The sequence below is a fragment of the Leuciscus leuciscus genome, assembly GCF_965113295.1.
Source record: "Leuciscus leuciscus genome assembly, chromosome: 22".
NCBI classification, from domain to species: domain Eukaryota; kingdom Metazoa; phylum Chordata; class Actinopteri; order Cypriniformes; family Leuciscidae; genus Leuciscus; species Leuciscus leuciscus.
Genome location: NC_138746.1, coordinates 3,444,631 through 3,463,065, shown reverse-complemented (window position 1 = coordinate 3,463,065; position 18,435 = coordinate 3,444,631). Strand labels below are relative to the sequence as shown.

The 18,435-nt window shown below is 37.1% G+C and overlaps 1 protein-coding gene across 2 annotated transcripts in view; it reads right to left on the bottom strand.

The window, feature by feature from the left end:
* Positions 1-18,435, bottom strand: part of itga9 (integrin, alpha 9) — a 106,794-nt gene that overhangs the window by 68,995 nt on the left and 19,364 nt on the right. For both annotated transcript variants that reach the window (XM_082153301.1, XM_082153300.1), the window contains exons 4-14: positions 17,058-17,181; positions 13,555-13,622; positions 10,678-10,807; positions 10,510-10,595; positions 10,329-10,391; positions 9,305-9,442; positions 8,997-9,102; positions 4,613-4,707; positions 2,815-2,905; positions 1,461-1,506; positions 1,183-1,337 (exon numbers count right to left, since the gene is read on the bottom strand). In XM_082153301.1, the coding sequence (XP_082009427.1) occupies positions 1,183-1,337; positions 1,461-1,506; positions 2,815-2,905; positions 4,613-4,707; positions 8,997-9,102; positions 9,305-9,442; positions 10,329-10,391; positions 10,510-10,595; positions 10,678-10,807; positions 13,555-13,622; positions 17,058-17,181 (1,102 nt within the window). The remainder of the gene's footprint in view (positions 1-1,182; positions 1,338-1,460; positions 1,507-2,814; positions 2,906-4,612; positions 4,708-8,996; positions 9,103-9,304; positions 9,443-10,328; positions 10,392-10,509; positions 10,596-10,677; positions 10,808-13,554; positions 13,623-17,057; positions 17,182-18,435) is intronic.

Here is an 18,435-nt window from a genome sequence, read left to right as displayed (position 1 = left end):
TCTTTTTTTAACACATTAAATTTATTACAACAGATAAATTATGATGTGTACTTAAAATTATACTTTATTATACAATTTTTTCACATTACAATAATGAGATGTTTTGCATTAAAGAGGAAATGTGCTGAAATGTCATCAATACCACGTCAAAAAAATAATAAGTTTGGCCTTGCTCTTAAAGTAAGTTTCAGGTTCTTTATGAAAAATAATATTGCATTTTTCTTTTTGTTTTGGGACGAAATATGATCCAGACATCTCTTGGTGAGATTCATCCATCTACACCTACAGGCTTTTCCAAAACCCAGAAATTGTTCAAAAACACAGAACTCTTGGACAGGACCCCAGAAATAGCTGCTTTCTTTCCACTGCCATGAGTGTGACTGGAGGAACTTGATGAATTTCTTGACAGTTTTTGTGATGAGGTCAAATGTTTAATTGCAGGACCCTTGCTCCAATCCTGACGGTGAGTAAGAGCTATTATTTCTCTGCTAGTCTCACAGGGTGTTACTCTAATGAAGGTCTGTGAGCAGGAAGGGGCTCCTGGACCAATGCAGGGGATTGTTCTTTGAACACATCCAGCTGTGAGCGCACTATGAGCTCACTCCGGCCTACAGAACCAGGGCGTTACCCAGACACAAGGTGCACTTCCCAATGCGAGTGCCATGTGGAGCTAACACTAGTGCTCTGTACTTCCCTGAAACGTCCCATTATGTAACACCCCCTTTATATACTCCATCTCCCATAAGGCCACACCCACTCAGCAAGCAGTGGCCACACCCAACGGTTTAGCAAGAGGTCATTCTCATGCAGTCAGGCTCATTGAGTCAAGTAACAAAAACAAAACATCAGAAACAAAATAACTAGATGTAATGGGAAAAAATGCCTTTTTTTTCTGAGCAATTTTTAAAAATGTATTTGGTGATATCACCAAAAGTGATTCATTACTGTTTATCAAGAGTGTGTAGTTATGGGTTTAGTGAGTAAAAAAAAAAAAAAAAAAAAAAAAAAAATTAATATTAAATAATAAAAAATGCTTTAAAATAAAATGCTATGAATTAAAATGCAATGCAATAAAATAAAATAAATTTAATTAAAATGCAATAAAACGCAATGCAATAAAATAAAAATCCCAAAACACTGAACCAAAAACCCTCCCAAAAACGAATCTATAGTGAGTGTCACCTATGTGGCCAGGCACATGTTTTCCTCGAAAGCTCATGCAGATGGTGACATTGAAGCAGTTGAGATGCTGTGGACCCTCATGACACTGCGGTACTGTGATGTTTATAGAGACGGGCAAAAAGATGGAGACGTCCACCGAGATCACTGGCCTGGATCTGTCACATGCAACAGCAAAGAAAGGTCAAAGCTACACCAGAATGGATGGGATGATTATAAGAGAACACTAACTAGGAATTGATGTAATTAAGCTTTTGTTGGATCCGAAGTGGACAACTTACCTTAACAAAACCACACTGTCAGCCATGAACGCCCCTATCGTCACATCTGATATGGATGAAAACAAACAAAATCGTTTATCTGGAAGGTCAGGAATGATAAGGCGTTATCATAAGATAAAATTCAGAGCTTGAAACTATTCAAAATCATAATTGCTGAGATAAAATGAAACATAAATATTAGATGAAGAACTCAAAAAATAGAATGTAATTGAAGTACTAAAAGAAAAAAAATATATAAATAAGAAATAACGTAATTAGAAATAAGTTAGAAATAATATAGGAGTTATATAGAAATAAAAAAAACTGACAAAAGCACATAAACTTCTAACAACTTAAGCTAAGATTGAAATAAAAACTGAATATATATATATATATATAGCAAAACTTAAAAAATAGAATGTAATTGAAGTAAAAACAGAAAAAAATATATAAAAGAGGAGTAATATAGAAATAAAAAACTCATAAAAACTAATAAAAATGACAAAAGCACATGAGAAAATTCTTAAAACTTAAGCTAAGATTGAAATAAAAACAATTAAAAATTATATATATATATATATAAAAAGCAAAATATGAATGAATACTATAAATAATAAAATCTTTTTTTTGTGATAGCAAAAGGTTATCATTGGTCACCACTAATTAGTAAACTCTAATGCAAAACAGCACAATTATTGTACATGCTAACTGCTATCCAGTATATAAACGAAGTGTTTTTTTTAACACTTTTTTCTAAATTGTTTAAATCACTTAGAAGATGAAGTCGTCTTTGTTGATATTCTCTTTCGCCTCTGTTTAATCAGAGCGTCCACTGTGGAATGCTGTAAACAAAATGCTTGCCGGCCACAGCACTATATACGAGCTCGGCCGAGCAGACACAACGTGTCAAGAAGCGGTTGAGGAAATTAAGCAAACACCACTTAATCCACATTCTTCGGATTAGCGAAGCATGGGACATTCTCCATCATATAATTAATCCTGTCTTGGACCAGATTCTTACTGTGGATGCAAAAAAAAAGATGAGTAGCATCTTTTGGCCATTTTTACAGCAGCTTTCTCATCATAAGCCCGATCGCTTTGGACAAATCACATGATTTGACGAATCATTCATGTCATGAGTTACACACTGAAGTTTAATACTTAGAGGTTTCCAGAATGGAATAAACTGACTGAAGGTCGTTAAAATTTTTACATGTTTCCCATCTTTACGCAGAGATCGCAAAAGGCCAATGTTAGTGGTCTGGCACCAGTCATGGTTTCTCACTGAATGCGGTCGGTTTTGATCTAGTTAATTCGGAACATTCTCAATGTTCATTCGAGCAGAACTAGCCAAGTTTCTAAAGTAAAGCCAAACCTGGATATCCGTTTCCATCCATGTCCACATTGCCGGAAATTGACTGGCCGAACATTTGGAGGGTGGGGTTGATGCTTCGCCCAGACAATTTCTGCATACGATCAAGGTGAGAGAGAAAAATCACATCAACCAATCAGAGACGTTTCATAACATCTGAATTAACACGTGCACACAGAAAAAGAAAAAAAACATTAATAAAACATCTAGAGATTTCAAAATGTCACGCAGTTCTACACATTTCCTTTCCCTTGTGTGTTCATTTATTAAATATTTGAGCTAATTTGATTATTCTTTCAGCTACCAATATCCGTCTAGCACTCTCAGCTCCATTTAAGGCATTTTCCCACAAAATCAGCAGATAGATATAATCTGAACCGACTGCTTACCCATCAATCAAACTGTTAAACTGCATGAGCTATTAGGTTTCTCAATAAAACAAGTGACCCATTGCCAACTAAATCAATCCATCAAATTCATTTTAAAGGAATGGTTGATTATGATTTGACTTTTCTAACTTTAGTTAGTGTGTAATGTTGCTGTTTGAGCATAAACAACATCTGCAAAGTTATAATGCTCAAAGTTCAAAGCGAAGACAGATATTTGCTCTTTAAGAACTCGCTTTTTAAGGACTACAACAACGGCTGGTAGAGACTACACTACATTCCTCCCGGGTTAGTGACATCACCAACCCTAAAATTTACATAAACCCCGCCGCCGGAACATGATTAATAGATTATCATGACAGAATATTCTAATCAATGACTAGAAGATAACTTACACATTCATCAACCAATCATTCAGAATTGTCCTGTTGCATTCTACATGTTGTCACTTCTTCTAGCATCTCTCCATCATTGTCTGACTCCGGTTTGAACATAAAAGGCTAAAAGTTTTTGAAACTTAAAAGGACACAAGCTGTTGTAGCTCTGCCTCCTGTGCTGGAAGCAGCAGCTCATTTGCATTTAAAGGGACAGACACAAAAACGGTGCGTTTTTGCTCACCCTCAAAAATGGACAATTTTAACATGCTATATACAAATATCTGTGGGGTATTTTGAGCTAAAACTTCGCATACACACTCTGGGGACATCAAATACTTATTTTACATTTTGATAATAGGGCATTATACCACCCCTTTAAAGGAACACGCCGACTTTTTGGGACTTTAGCTTATTCACCGTATCCCCCAGAGTTAGATAAGTCCATACATACCCTTCTCATCTCCGTGCGTGCCGTAACTCTGTCTGACGCACCCACCGCTAGCCTAGCTTAGCACAAAGACTGGAGGTAAACGGCTCCAGCTAGCATACTGCTCCCAATAAGTGAATACGGTTAGAAGATGGCTGTGTCTCATGTGACCTTGTTATTTGTACACAAAATGTTGGCGTTATTTTGTCACTTATTGGGAGCAGTATGCTAGCTGGAGCCGTTTACCTCCAGTATTTGTGCTAAGCTAGGCTAGCGGTGGGTGAATCAGACAGAGTTACGGCACGCATGGAGATGAGAAGGGTATATATGGACTTATCTAACTCTGGGGGATACGGTGAATAAGCTGAAGTCCCAAAAAGTCGGATGTGTTCCTTTAAAACAGTCACCAATCAAACTCAATAGCATCATAAATAAACAGAAAAAAACTAAACTAATGGTCGATTCTACCGTATACTGTTGAAAGCTGACAAAAAAAAAAAATATATAAAATAAAATAATATAATATAATAATAAAAAAATATCGATACTAATTTTCAATAAGTAATACAAACAGTTTAGCAAATCTCTTCAGCAAAATGATGGTTGATTACCATTGAGTACTTGTTAACTATTCCTGTGGCATCACCATGGTAGATGTAGACAGCTCCTCCATAGTCATCCTCTTCAGGAGCTCCAATCGCAACATCTACAGCACAAAAGACCAGCAAACAAGCCAATGAGAAAGATGGAAACAAGGGAGAAACAGAGAGTAAAGCCGGGCGCACACTGTATGTCTATATCTATATCTACCACGATTCTGTCATCTAAATTTCAGAGATTTTAAAACGTTTCTTTCGTAGGCCAAACAGAGATTCACGTCTCATTAATGGATGGAAGAACATAGCACATGAATTAATCTTAAAACAAAGTCTTAGCTGAGATAGACAGTCTGACTTAATATACAGTCGTCATTGAGTCTGCCTTGGCTTTTCCTCAAGATCTTATTGGGGTCGTGACGGACAGTCTGACGAGCAACAATCGTAAATGTTAGAAAAAACAGCATAGTTTGCAGCCGGCTTACGACTGGAATAGAAACACTAGAAGTGGATTTGTGTGTGTCAGGACCCCAATAAATGACTGTTTGCTTTAAGCTCATCTCTGTTAGAAAGACGCTCTGCTAAGTCACTTAATGGACACTTACGTGTTTTTGAGAGCCTGTAAAGGTCTGTGAAACTTTGGGGGGTTTAAACGGTGTCATAAAAAACCCTTGTGCATGAACAGCAGCAGTACACATTTCACTAACACATTTAAAATGTGCTGAGCTTTGAAAACTTTAACATTTTTATAACTGCTTTGCTTTAAGGTTGACAGTTTTCATTGCATCTGTTTGCATATTGTTCGTCTGATTTGTGATTCTGGATCTGTTTCGAATATGACGAAATTCTGAAACAATAAAACAGATTTGTATAACTGCAAATAATTATAGAAATTCCTGCCAACACTAAATCTGATTAATATCTATATTTATAGGCTGAGATATTTTTGACACTTGAGACTGAGACAATTTATATGCAAAACTTTTAAATAATTAGCGTTCAGAGTTTGGTGTTGGTAAGATTATTTCGTATTTTTGTAAGAAGTCTCTTATATTCACTAAGGCTGCATTTATTTGAACACAAAAATACAGTCAAATTGTGAAATATTATTAAAATTTAAGTTTTCTATGCGAAAACTGTATTTTAAAACGTAATTTATTCATGCGATGCAAAGCTGAATTTTCAACATCATTACTCCAGTCTTCAGTGTCACATGATCCTTCAGAAATCATTCTAATATGATGATTTGATGCTCAAGAAACATTTCTGATTATTCTTATGAACAGTTGTGATGCTTAATGTTTTTGTGGCAAATAGAATAGACTAGAACTTTGACTAGGGGTGTTGAAATTAATCGTTTCTACGATGCATCGCGATGCAGACGAGGACGATTCGGTATCGGTTCAGTAATAGACCATAACCGATTATAATGTACTGACGCTTTTCTGACGTCATACGTGCTTTGTCGCGGTAGAATACAATGGCAGAGGGAGGCGAGACGCGAGTGCGAGAAAATTAAAAATGCTCCAACTACTTTAAAAGCCTACATCTGGGCACATTTCGGCTTTTAGGAACAAGCTGGTAAGCACGACCTGCAGAAGACACTCGTGCTCATGTCACGCACAAATAGAATAACGTTATGCAGGAGGTAATACCACTAACTTGATAAACCACGTTAGCCGTTTTCACCCCGAGCTGTTAACGCCTGGCAGCCTGGGAAAACCCAGACAACTTCCGGCAAATTTAGATTTGCTCTGGCAAAGAGCTCATTCAAGCCCATTTCTAATCCCTCGAAATCGAGGCACCAATAAGAAACGTTGAGGTGGGCTTTACACGATGACGATCGCTCTGATTGGTTTTAGGACTATCCAAATGCGCCCAGAGGCATTTGAGCGACGTCCGTTGGTGAAGCGCACCAACTTTTAAATGCATATTCAAATTGCAAACACATGAGGAAAGTCTCCATGAAAGACCCACTGGCAGATGAACGTGCTGCTACATTTCTCTCCGAAACGGTAGGAAATGAAATTAGACTTAATAGAGGATTTTAACTGTGACGAGATGATTGACAGGACAGTTTACGTGACAGGACGCACGCGACAGATCCGTCCGATAAAGATGACGAAGTAGTATGTCCCAAAGCTTGCCTACTTTTTTGCTACACATTCAAAAGTAAATACCTTTTCTTCACAAAAAGAGTACATACTTTTATGGCGTAGTGTAACTTAGGGACGCAGCATATGGCTTTACATGATGACGACCGCTCTGATTGGTTTTAGGTCTATCCAATTGCGCCCAGAGGCATTTGAGCGACGTCCGTTGGTGACGCCCCTTTGGAAATGAGTTATTAATGAAGCTTTGCCAGACCATAACTCAGTTACTACTGAGAATGGTCTGGTTTTAACCAGGCTAAACGCCTGGCAGAGTCTGACTGCTTTAGAGATGCGTGGATGATCTCAAACGTCACCCGAACCCGCAGCCAAAAACAAATCATCCACCCGCCCCAATAATATTCTCTGATTTAAGTATCCGCACCCGATGGTCAAATTAAAATTATTCTGTGCTGTTACGCGTGATTATAAATAAATGATCGTCACCTTCAACAGCGGACTCGGCGACGGTTGATGCACGCATCTTTAATGGTAACACATAATACACTGATTAATGAGCACTGCTTTTAAATGAACATTTCTTTAAAACAAAATGTATTTGACAGATTTTCCTTTTCTTAATGGCATAAACAAGCTTTACTCCCTTGAAACTTAAACTGGAATGTCACTGTTTCTGTCACTGCGACTTCCCGAACAGGCGAGCACACACACACACACACACACACACACACACACACACACACACACACACACGCGCGCACACATCACTTTTGAAGTAAAATTGAAAATTGAGGATGCAGTGCAATTGAGGATGCAGAACTGAATCGATGACATGATAATCGTAATCGAACCGAACCGTGAGACCAGTGTAGGTTCACACCCCTAACTTTGACGAATAGAAAGTTCAAAAGAGCAGGATTTATTTGCAATAGAAATCTTTATTAGGGAACAGACCCCCCTGTTTGTCACATGCTGATGTAAATTTATACCCAATAAGAGGCAGGTCAAAGGGAAACAGGTTAACCTCATGTAATCTCTTTATGGTTACAGCCTCCTAAAAGACAATTTACTACAACACTGACCCCTAAAGAAGTTAATCACAGATGCTTCTCGATACACACGTACATTTTTTACTAAGATGCTTGATTGTTTGAATCAGATTCTTGTTTTAAAAGTGCTGCCAACCCCCTCGCCGTCCCACAACGGAAAGATTCACTTCCTGTTTAATCTGACACATCTGTCTCCACTTCTCAGATATTCCTCAGGCCATTTGAATTAGCTTTTTCATAAGCTCTGACTCCTTACCATCTTGTTTCCACATGAATGGATTTGTGTTTGGTCTTTTATTATGAGATGGTCAGTCTCCTTAAACACTTTCAGTAACACTTATGAGGAAAGTCCGTACTAAAACTACAAAAAAGGCGACATGCAGAAAATAGAGCTACAATCAAGCAATGCATCAGGTAAAGAGCGAAACCAGATGCCAAGAAAAGCCTCCGACTGGATTGTGGGGTGCCAGGAAAATCAAGAGTGAGAACACAAGTCACAGAGGAGATATCTGAGGTTTGAATCTGCTTCACATCAAAATATCTTTTCCAGTTACTTGACAAATGATGTCTGTCTGTCTCCAATACAGTGGAAATATGAGTCTTGCAAAATTTGCTTTTGTGATCATTTTGAATTTAAAGGAATATACCAGGTTAAACATATGTGTACAGTAACACACTTACAATTCATTGTGTGATAACTGCATATTTAAAACATCAACTACCGTTCAAAAGTCTTTTGAAAAGTATCTTCTGCTCACCAAGGCTGCATTTATTTGATCAAAAATAAAGTAAAACAGTAATATTGTGAAATATTGTAAAATGTAATTTATTCCTGTGATCAAAGCTGAATTTTCAGCATCATTACTCCAGTCTTCAGTGTCACATGATCCTTAAGAAATCATTCTTATATGATGATTTGCTGCTCAAGAAATATTTTTTATTGTTATCAATGTTGAAAAATTGTATTTTTATTTTTTAGGATTCTTTTAATTTTTTCAAATTAAAAGTATTTATTTGAAATATGATTTTTTTTGTAACATTATAAATGTCTTTTCTGTCAACTTTGATCAATTTAATGCATCCTTGCAGAGTAAAAGTATTAATTTATTTCAAAGAAATAATCTGACAGACTCCAAACTTTCAGAATATTCCTTTATGTTGCAGGACTTCACTATTAGTTGCTCATGCACTGCTCTGATGTGTGATCATTTTGAGCTCAAGCAGACTTTGGACACTGACCTTGGTAGCCATCGTCATCCATGTCCCCAAGAGACGTGATACACTCTCCAAAATGAGCGTTGTATGCATTGTCACCGTTCAATATCGCGACCTCCTCCATTACTCCCTGAACAAACAGGAACAAAAAACTTGTGTTGAAAACATTTGTCAAGTTGCATGAAGATGTTTACCTTAAAATTAAAACCTGGTCACAATGCAGCTTTAAGGCATTAGTGTACCAACTTTAAAGGCATTTAAGTGTCGTTTATGACAAATATTGTCATCATTAATAAGTAACACAGTATGTATGTAAGGCATGGTGAACTCACATTACCACTGCTGAGGTAAACAGAAACTTGGCCTTCATCCCGGATTTTGCTGTGCATGGGTGCTCCCACCAGCAAGTCCGACAGTCCGTCCGCGTTTAGGTCAACTGCACACAATGAGGAGCCAAAGTAAGAGCCCATCTGAAACCAAGCCGAGCCAAGAGCAAACGGGTCAGGTTACAACGCCATGCACAGGGCACATACACCTCCATAAGATGCATTACCTCATACTGTTCCCTTTTGGAAGAAAGTCAAGCTATGCTGACCTATATTTGAATATACTGTACATGAATATATATAAGATCTGAGAGCTGTTTTTCAACTAACAACTTCAATTTTTGTCCTTTTTTCTTACATTCAAAACTTGGGACATAGATCATGAGTCATATGCACGACTTTAACCCTGTAAAACACATTTAGACACAATATAAGAAACAAGTTGGCATATGTTTTTTTTTGTTGAGTATCAGATTTGATGCATAATGGATAATGGAATGCAATACAACAATGCCTAATGTTTCATATTATATTCACATTTTAACACGATCTTTTAAAAATATATATATATGTAAGGATAATTACGTAAACCTAAGTTGCTTCAGTCCAATAAGTGTCCATCTTAAAATATTACTAACAATATAAAAGTTATGTTTACTTTATAAAAAAAATCATTTAGATACTAAAATGACTTTTACTTGCTAAAAAAGTATAAACTATCAATCAGTATGTAGTAGATTTGATTTTAACCCAAATTTTGATCATATTGACAATTTAGAGGCATTAGAAATTTGCATATCAAATATGATACACTAGGTGTTTAAAGGGTTAATGGCATTTTTATGATGCTTTTTATGATGCTTTTTGTCCTTTTAGGATCTCCACAGCCCCTGATCAACACATGCATTTGTACAAACTCTTCAAAACTGTGTTGCACAGAAAAGAGAACGATTCCTTTAAATAGCAACGAGTTAATTAAATAAACATCTTACATGTGGAATAAATGAGTAAACCTGAACACTATACCCACCATTTTCCCTGAGGCTTGAAAGATCTTCACAAGAGATGTTCCCTCAATTCTGAAGACGTAAACCTAAAATGACGGATGACAATGTGGTTTTATAATGTCAAAGTTGGTGTAATGTAAACAGAACCTGGAAGCAATGATGCAATTTCTGAACACTGCAAGAAACTAAGTGAAAACCACTCACTTTTCCACCACCACTGTCTTGAGGTGCACCAGCTGCCACATCTATGGTGTTTGGAGAGGAAAAGTGGCCAGCAGTCACAGCATACCCTAAAAAACACAAATCTGTGATGGACTGACTACAGCATGCAATGTTGAAGAAGTTATTAACATCTAAATAAGCAGGAATTACCAAGGTAGCTGTATCTATGAGCGCTCAGGTCGTCTTGATTAAGGTTGTAGTGAGTATTGGATGTCATGTTAAACACTTTGACTGTTCCGGTCCAGTAGTAAGAACCAGGTGCACCCATGATAACCAGCTCCTAGAAAACAATATCAAAAGCAATGGAGATCGAATCAAAAAGACAAAAAAAAAATTCAACAGGCTTCGGCACATTTCCTTACAGCTGAAAAGAAAGTTACATTTCAAATTATAGGAGAAAAACACAGAGCTGTTGGTGTGGCTTTGGTCAACCGAAAGCCACAAACCATGTTGTATTATCTGCTGGTAACCCAACCGTGAGCTGAAATGGCAGCTGCTGTTCTTCGCTTTGATCACTCAATGGACTTTAAACTGGAGGAGAACTCAAGCCTTTGAACTGTTTTAATTGCTCCACATTGTCACACTCCAAATGAGACATTGTTTTATTTACATGGCTGCCGCAATGGAGCACAACAGTAGGGTAAGAAGCACAACAGAAGGGTAAGAAGCACAAAAGTAGGGTAAGAAGCACAACAGTAGGGTAAGAAGCACAACAGTAGGGTAAGAAGCAAACATCTCATTCTGTTTCTCCACAGAGAAATAATTTTTTTTGTGAAAGATCAGTGTTAGGTTGTTAAAGGGGTGGTTGATTATGATTTGACTTTTCTAACTTTAGTTAGTGTGTAATGTTGCTGTTTGTGCATAAACAACATCTGCACAAGCTGTTGAAGCTCCGCCCTCTGTGCCGGGAGCAGCAGCTCATTTGCATTTAAAGAAAAAGACACAAAACTGCGTTTTTGCTCACCCTCAAAAAGTGACAATTTTAATATGCTATTTTGAGCAAAAACTTGGCATACATACTCTGGGGACATCACAGACTTATTTTACATCTTGTGAAAAGGGCATTATACCACCCCTTTAAGCAATGACATAAACTAGGTAAAAAAAAAAAATTATAATAAAAAAAAAAAAAAAAGTTTAATTCCTGACATTAATACTAAAATCCAGAAAAGAAATCCAACAATTAGAAAATTCAGTGTTTTTTAATCTCAATGTTTTTTTATTTATTGCATACAGTATACTTGCTTTTTTTATTAATATAATATAATATAATATAATATAATATAATATAATATAATATAATATAATATAATATAATATAATATAATATAATATAATATAATATAGATTTATAGAATATATAGATTTACACTGTTTAATTGGCAATGCTTAGAACCCTTGAAAAATCTCTATGAAGAAAATGAAATGGAAAAATACTTGGAACTTGGAACCAAAGCCACTGGAAAGGTTGGTGGTCCCTGTTGTGCTCTAATCGACATATACATTTAAAAAAACGCACAATTTGGCATAAATGTTTAGCTCTGAATATTTGGTGAAAAAAAGAAAGAAAACATTTTCCCTTTTTCCGACACCCATTATCTCTGAGGATACAAATATAAAAGCTTGGGCACATGGAATATGCTTCGAATGACAGAAGAATTAGGCTCTTTTACGTAGTTATTTTGAGTTTCATCAAGCCACAAATGGACGCTCTCCACTGCTTTTTCCATTTCACATCGCATGACTGCTAAAAAACTCACAAATGCTGTTTGACTTGGTCAGTCCTGCCAAACATGTAAAAACACCACCTCCAGCTGAGCCGACAGCATTCAATCAAGGAGTTTTCAGACATCTGTTTTAGCCACTTAAGGTCTAGATGGTCACATTCTTCCAAATGATAAAGAGCCATTACCACCCAAACTACAAAGCCATGCCATTCTTCTACAGGTCAAGCCTTTTGAATTCCTCTCTGTGAATGTCCAACACTGATCTGGTCAGCTTTAAAACTATATAGACAACAAGCTCTGTTCCAAAATCTAGTGAACTACCATTTCTCAGCCATCTCTTAAAACACACAGTCTGATAAATGAATAACACCTCAGTAATAATCAGAACCTCTAGGGAGTTTATTTTCCAGTCATATTTCGTTCTCGTTTAAGAAAAACAAAAGGGTCAGAGAGTGAGTGATGATATTGATGAACCGTTGGGCATCACATCTGTCAGCCTGTGTTCTCGTATCTGATCCAAACATTGTTTCCAAAGCCTGGACTGCACGTTAACAGGTTGGCTGCACTTCATACAAAACACCGAAACGATCAATGTGCAAAACGAAGAGCGAGTGGACAAACAACTCGCAAGCCTTCATGCAAACGTACTTGTATCGCACACAAAAACTTTGAATTCTGTTCAAATTCTTGCAGGGATCTGTTAAACAGAGGCTAACAGGCCTGGCGAGCCAAGGACTGGATTTAATGCAACCTTCCTCCTCTTAAAGGGATAGTTCACACTAAACATTTTAAGAATAAACAAAATTTTAAAGAAAGTTCTCACTGCTCTTTCCCATTCAATAAAAGCATATAGTGACTAGAAGCTGTCAAGCATAAATGCATAAATGCAATAAAGTAGACTGTGCATATGACCAATTTTGTGACTTCTGAAGTCATATAATGGCTATAGTTAACCCTGATTCCAATCCTACACGACTATCATTCACATATGCACATATTCAAATGCAAATTGAAAATATTCAGATGCACATCAAGGTGTCGAGACTACTTTTATTGGTCTTGATAGCCAGAGATGGAAAACGCAGATTGGGGATTCTGCTAAACATCTTCATTTGTGATCAAAACATCACAGGTTTGGAATGACATGAAGGTGAGTGAATAATGACAGACATCTTTGGGTGAACCCTGGAGAATGAATATATCAATCACACACTGTTATATGTCTGTGTTCATACATGTAATCATGTCATCTGAGTGCCACACATGTGGAAACACATAACAAGCTCGTACTTCTACTGACCTCGGTGAAAACGCCTGCGATCCCGGCTTGGCACGAGCCATGTTCTTCCCCATAGGTCTTCTTATAGTCTGTGAGAGTGAGTAGGGGGAAAGAGACAGAGGAAGAAAAAAAAAAAAACATCAGACCACAAATGATTTCGCTGTAAGTCTGAGCCAGCATTTACTGGAGTTCTTCCGACATTCCATATGGAGTTAGTCAAAGTCCCAACTCCATCCAAGAGGAATCTGGGGGCCGCGAGACAGACTGAGAACGACCTAACAGCAACGCGTTCAACAACAGCTCACACTCTGGAGGGCTTCGAGAACGGGGGGGATTGCTGTGCTCTCCGGTTACAGAAAATATTGGGCTTGGATCTCCCCATAATGCACTGCACACACATAGAAGGCCCCCCAATACTAACTCATTGGAGACAGGAAAAGATATGGAAGGAAATAAATAACTCAGGAGCTGAACACGGAAACAAATTCAGATCAAGAATTCGTGCACCCTCCCTCGCTCTTTCCGCAGCAAATCAAAACATCTTGTAAAATACGACGAATCCTTCTGGGATGATTAAATTCAATGCTGACGGAGGCGATGAATTTAATATACTACAATAACATCTGTCAAATGTATAATATGCGATACAGCGAGTGATAAACTGTGAGTGCAAGCGAATTTTGATATTGACAGCTGTTGATTGGCACACTTAAAGAAACGCTCCTGGTTTTTCATATTAAACTATGTTATTTCCTTAACTAAGACGAGTTGATACATACCTCTCTCGTCTCAGTGCGTGCACTCAATCGCTCTGGCGCGCAGAGACACTTTGATAGCACTTAGCTTAGCCCAGTTCATTCATTAGGGACCAAACAGAGATGAAGTTAGAAGTGACCAAACACCTCCACGTTTTCCCTATTTAAATACAGTTACACGAGTAGTTACACGACCAAGTATGGTGACACAAAATAAAACGTGGCGCCTTTCTAAGCGGGTAAAAAGGATAACTATAATGTATGGCGGAATAGCACTTGAAGTTGGGAGCACTTCGAGTCACGCCTGAAAAATCCTCTCCCTCTCACTTCTGTCATTAGAACCAACGTGACTTTTTACTGCGCCGAGTCGAAGTGCTCCCAAGTGCTATTCCGCCATACGTTATAGTTATCCTTTTTACCCGCTTTTTAAAAGCGCCACATTTTATTTTGTGTCACCATACTTGGTCGTGTAACTACCCGTGTAACTGTATTTAAATATGGAAAACGTGGAGGTGTTTGGTCGCTTCTAAGTTCATCTCTGTTTGGTCCCTAATGAATGAACTGGGCTAAGCTAAGTGCTATCAAAGTGTCGCCGCGCGCCAGAGCGATTGAGTGCATGCACTGAGACGAGAGAGGTATGTATCAACTCGTCTTAGTTAAGGGAATAACATAGTTTAATATGAAAAAACGGTGGAGTGTCCCTTTAATACAAGTTCATTTCTGTACATCTGTGGCATGCTGCCGATTAACACAGAACAATTTTTTTACTCGTTTCTCAGTGTGTAAAAATAAAGAAAATAGGTGAAAAAAGACTAAACACTTTTGGGTGAAATACAGAAGGAATAGTGTTTTAATGAAAGTAACTGTGAATTTTGTTTTTTTTTTAAATATGTTTAAAAAAATAAAAGTATTAAAACAAAAAAATTAAATGAGAGAAAGTTGAATCTATTTTTTTGTAGTAGTTCATATAATGCCATAAATTCAGGTAAATCTAAACCTAAACATTTCTTTAACACGCACATATTGTGATCTCTCATGGGTACATATAACAGCTTTCACCAAAAAAAAAAAAAAAAAAAGTATAAAAAATAGTATCACTATTTTATTATTTCTTTGGATTTGATAACATGGTGACATCATGGTTTTTTGGACATGCATAGTAGTACTGAAAAGTAGTACTGTCAAATCGATTAATCGCGATTAATCACATCTAACATAAAGGTTTTTGTCGTTGTACACGTGTGTGTGTGTGTGTGTGTGTGTGTGTGTGCGCGTGTGTATATATACATACATACATATGTACACATATGTATATATACAGTATATGTATATATACACACACAAATATATATATACACGAACACACATTAATGTGTGTGTATATACAGTATATACACACACTCACACAGATATATATACTGTATATAATATATATATATATAAAAATGTACACATATATTATGTAAACAAAAACTTTTATGTTAGATGCGATTAATCGCGATGAATCGATTTGACAGCACTAGTAAAAAGTCAAATATTGAATCTGCATAACCCTGAATGTGTCCTCCAGATTCCCATGCTCTGGTCTTATTTCTCTCCAGCAGAGTCTGGAAATGTGCTGCTTCTTTTTGATTCTGGATGTCTGATGCCAGACAACATCACTCTGAGGTTTTGGAGGAAGTTCAGGGCGCCATAACTCATTGTGAAGCCCGTTGAGAACATGTGCCACAATAAACAGTGTCATCTTTCCAACTTGTTCTGAGGGTTCAAGGCTCAGACTTGGCCATCACTGCTGAAGCCTGCTTTCAGTTTTGTATTTGCTGGGCTTGATGAAGAACTTCTCCTACAATAGGGCTGGTTAGCACCAACTACCTCACGGTACAATATACATTGTCTTACATTTCCAAGATTCATATACATTGCAATGCAATCACCATACCACAACTGAACTGAACAATGTCAACTGACGTGTATTAGCAAGATCAGTTTCAATGTCTCTCGCGCGGTTCACTTCACTTTAGTCCATTATGGCGCCTCATGGAAGCGGCTCTGACCACACTGAGAAACAGCGGTTTCAGAGTTCACGCTCATTTAGACGACCTGCTTCTACATTAGTTAAACTGTGGTGCAATTATGGTAATACTTGGGGTTAGAGGTTTGCTTAAATGAATAACCTTAAGTATTATTCGTAATAGTCATAGCAATGTTTGCTTTAGCAGTTGCCACTGACACATTGCTGAATAACCGGACAAACACAATCAATGATCTTGATACAACTGATAGACTGAATGTAACTTTCAAATCGCTTGTACATTTAAAAGACCAGAGCTGTTGTTAACAAAAATAAATAAATTTTTTTTTAAAATTGTTAAATGAAATAAAGCTAAGTAAAAAAAAAAAAAAATTTTAGACAAGTTTAAGTACTAAAATTACTAAGAAATAAAATAAAGAAAAATATTATATAAAAAGTTAAATAGATAAATAAAATAAATAAAACTGACATAAGCACATAACAAAATTACTAAAAATTAAATGTGAAATAAAAATAAATTAAGGCTAAATAGAACTATATAAAAAAAAACTAATAAAACTGGCAAAAGCACATCAAATTACTAGAACTTTAAAACGGAAATTGAAATGAAAACTGAAAATATAAAAATAAAATCTAATTCAAAACATTACATACTATAGCAGTATATAAAAATATAAAAAATAACACTTCAAGAATGACTATTGAGGGAGTTAAAGTGCTAGAGAGCGAGTCGATACCTTCATAACACGGTATGAGAGGCTGTGATTTGCCCTGGAGATTGGCTGGGATGACGGAGCAGTATCCGTGGGGAAGAATATACTCCGATTCATAGTATACGTTCTTCCAGCGGTGAGCGCAGGCCTGCAGACAATAAAAGAAAAGGAAGAGGGAAGAGAGACAAGGAGTAGTTAGACAGTGTAGACAGCTTATTCAATTTGACATGAATCACAGGTACAACCCATTGACCAGACTCTACATCTCTTACAGCCTCTTTTTCATTTGCATCTAATTAAATTTGGTGTCTACCATGACTAAGGCGTGTATATATATATATCGCTCATAGTAATCATCATGGTAATTGCACCAAGAAACAAACAGGATACACAGACAAAGCTTCTTCTCTTTATTCCAGTGCCAAATTAACTTCTGAGACAAAACCAGCTGGCCACGGCTGTGGATCTAATATGTCCACTGAGAGGGGGTTGTTGGTTTTAGAAAGCTGAGCATCTTCATTCAAACATCTCTGATCCCTGGAACAACAGAAGCGCTCAAGGCTGTGAAGCCAGCCAGAGAGCAGAGAGACTCTGAGAGAGAGAGAGGGAACAGACAAAGAGAAAGCAAAAAGGTCATAGACAGAGGACAGTAACTAAAGTAGTTGCATTTCCTGAAGGAAGTGCCTGAAGGAAGTTCTTGCAAGGATGGATAGTGTTAAAGTTTTATGTAAGATTAGGATTGTTACAGAAACCCTAAGAGTCCATGCATTCATATTTTTCTTAATATTCTCCTGACTTTGGCTTAATTTTCCTCATGATCCGAACATAACAAATTTTTTTTTTTTTTTTTTTTGGTGATCTTGACATCGCATTAATATTCATGTCTGCAGCACAAACAGTTCACACTTCAAAGTCTAATAATGGTGTTTGAATGAGAAATAGAAACAGTGATACTTGTCTTAGCAAACACCACTAACAACTTTTAACGAGTCATTATAACAACAACATGGAAATGATCACGCAAAGCCTGCCATCAGCAATCTAAAACCTCTCTGTTTCGCTCATTAATACAGTCCTATAATAGTATGCCACAAACTTTCCTTTCCCCATTTTATTTAGAGTCAAATCCCTTGTCGAAAAGCTCAGGATTGTGGAGAAACCAAATTCCCTCCAAAACACAGTTCAGCTTCCTGTTTCTCCATGCTGGAAACGGCACAACAGCTCCGTTGAGATAAACAACCAAGTTTAAGATATTACAGCCACACGGATTCACACAAAATGCTCACACATGATGTCAGATGACTATCTGGCAGTAGTTTGTTGTGTTGAGAAACACTGCTCGTCTGTTTGACTGTCCGAGCCTTATGCCTGCTGCAGACTTTGTGATTTCGGCAATCCTATA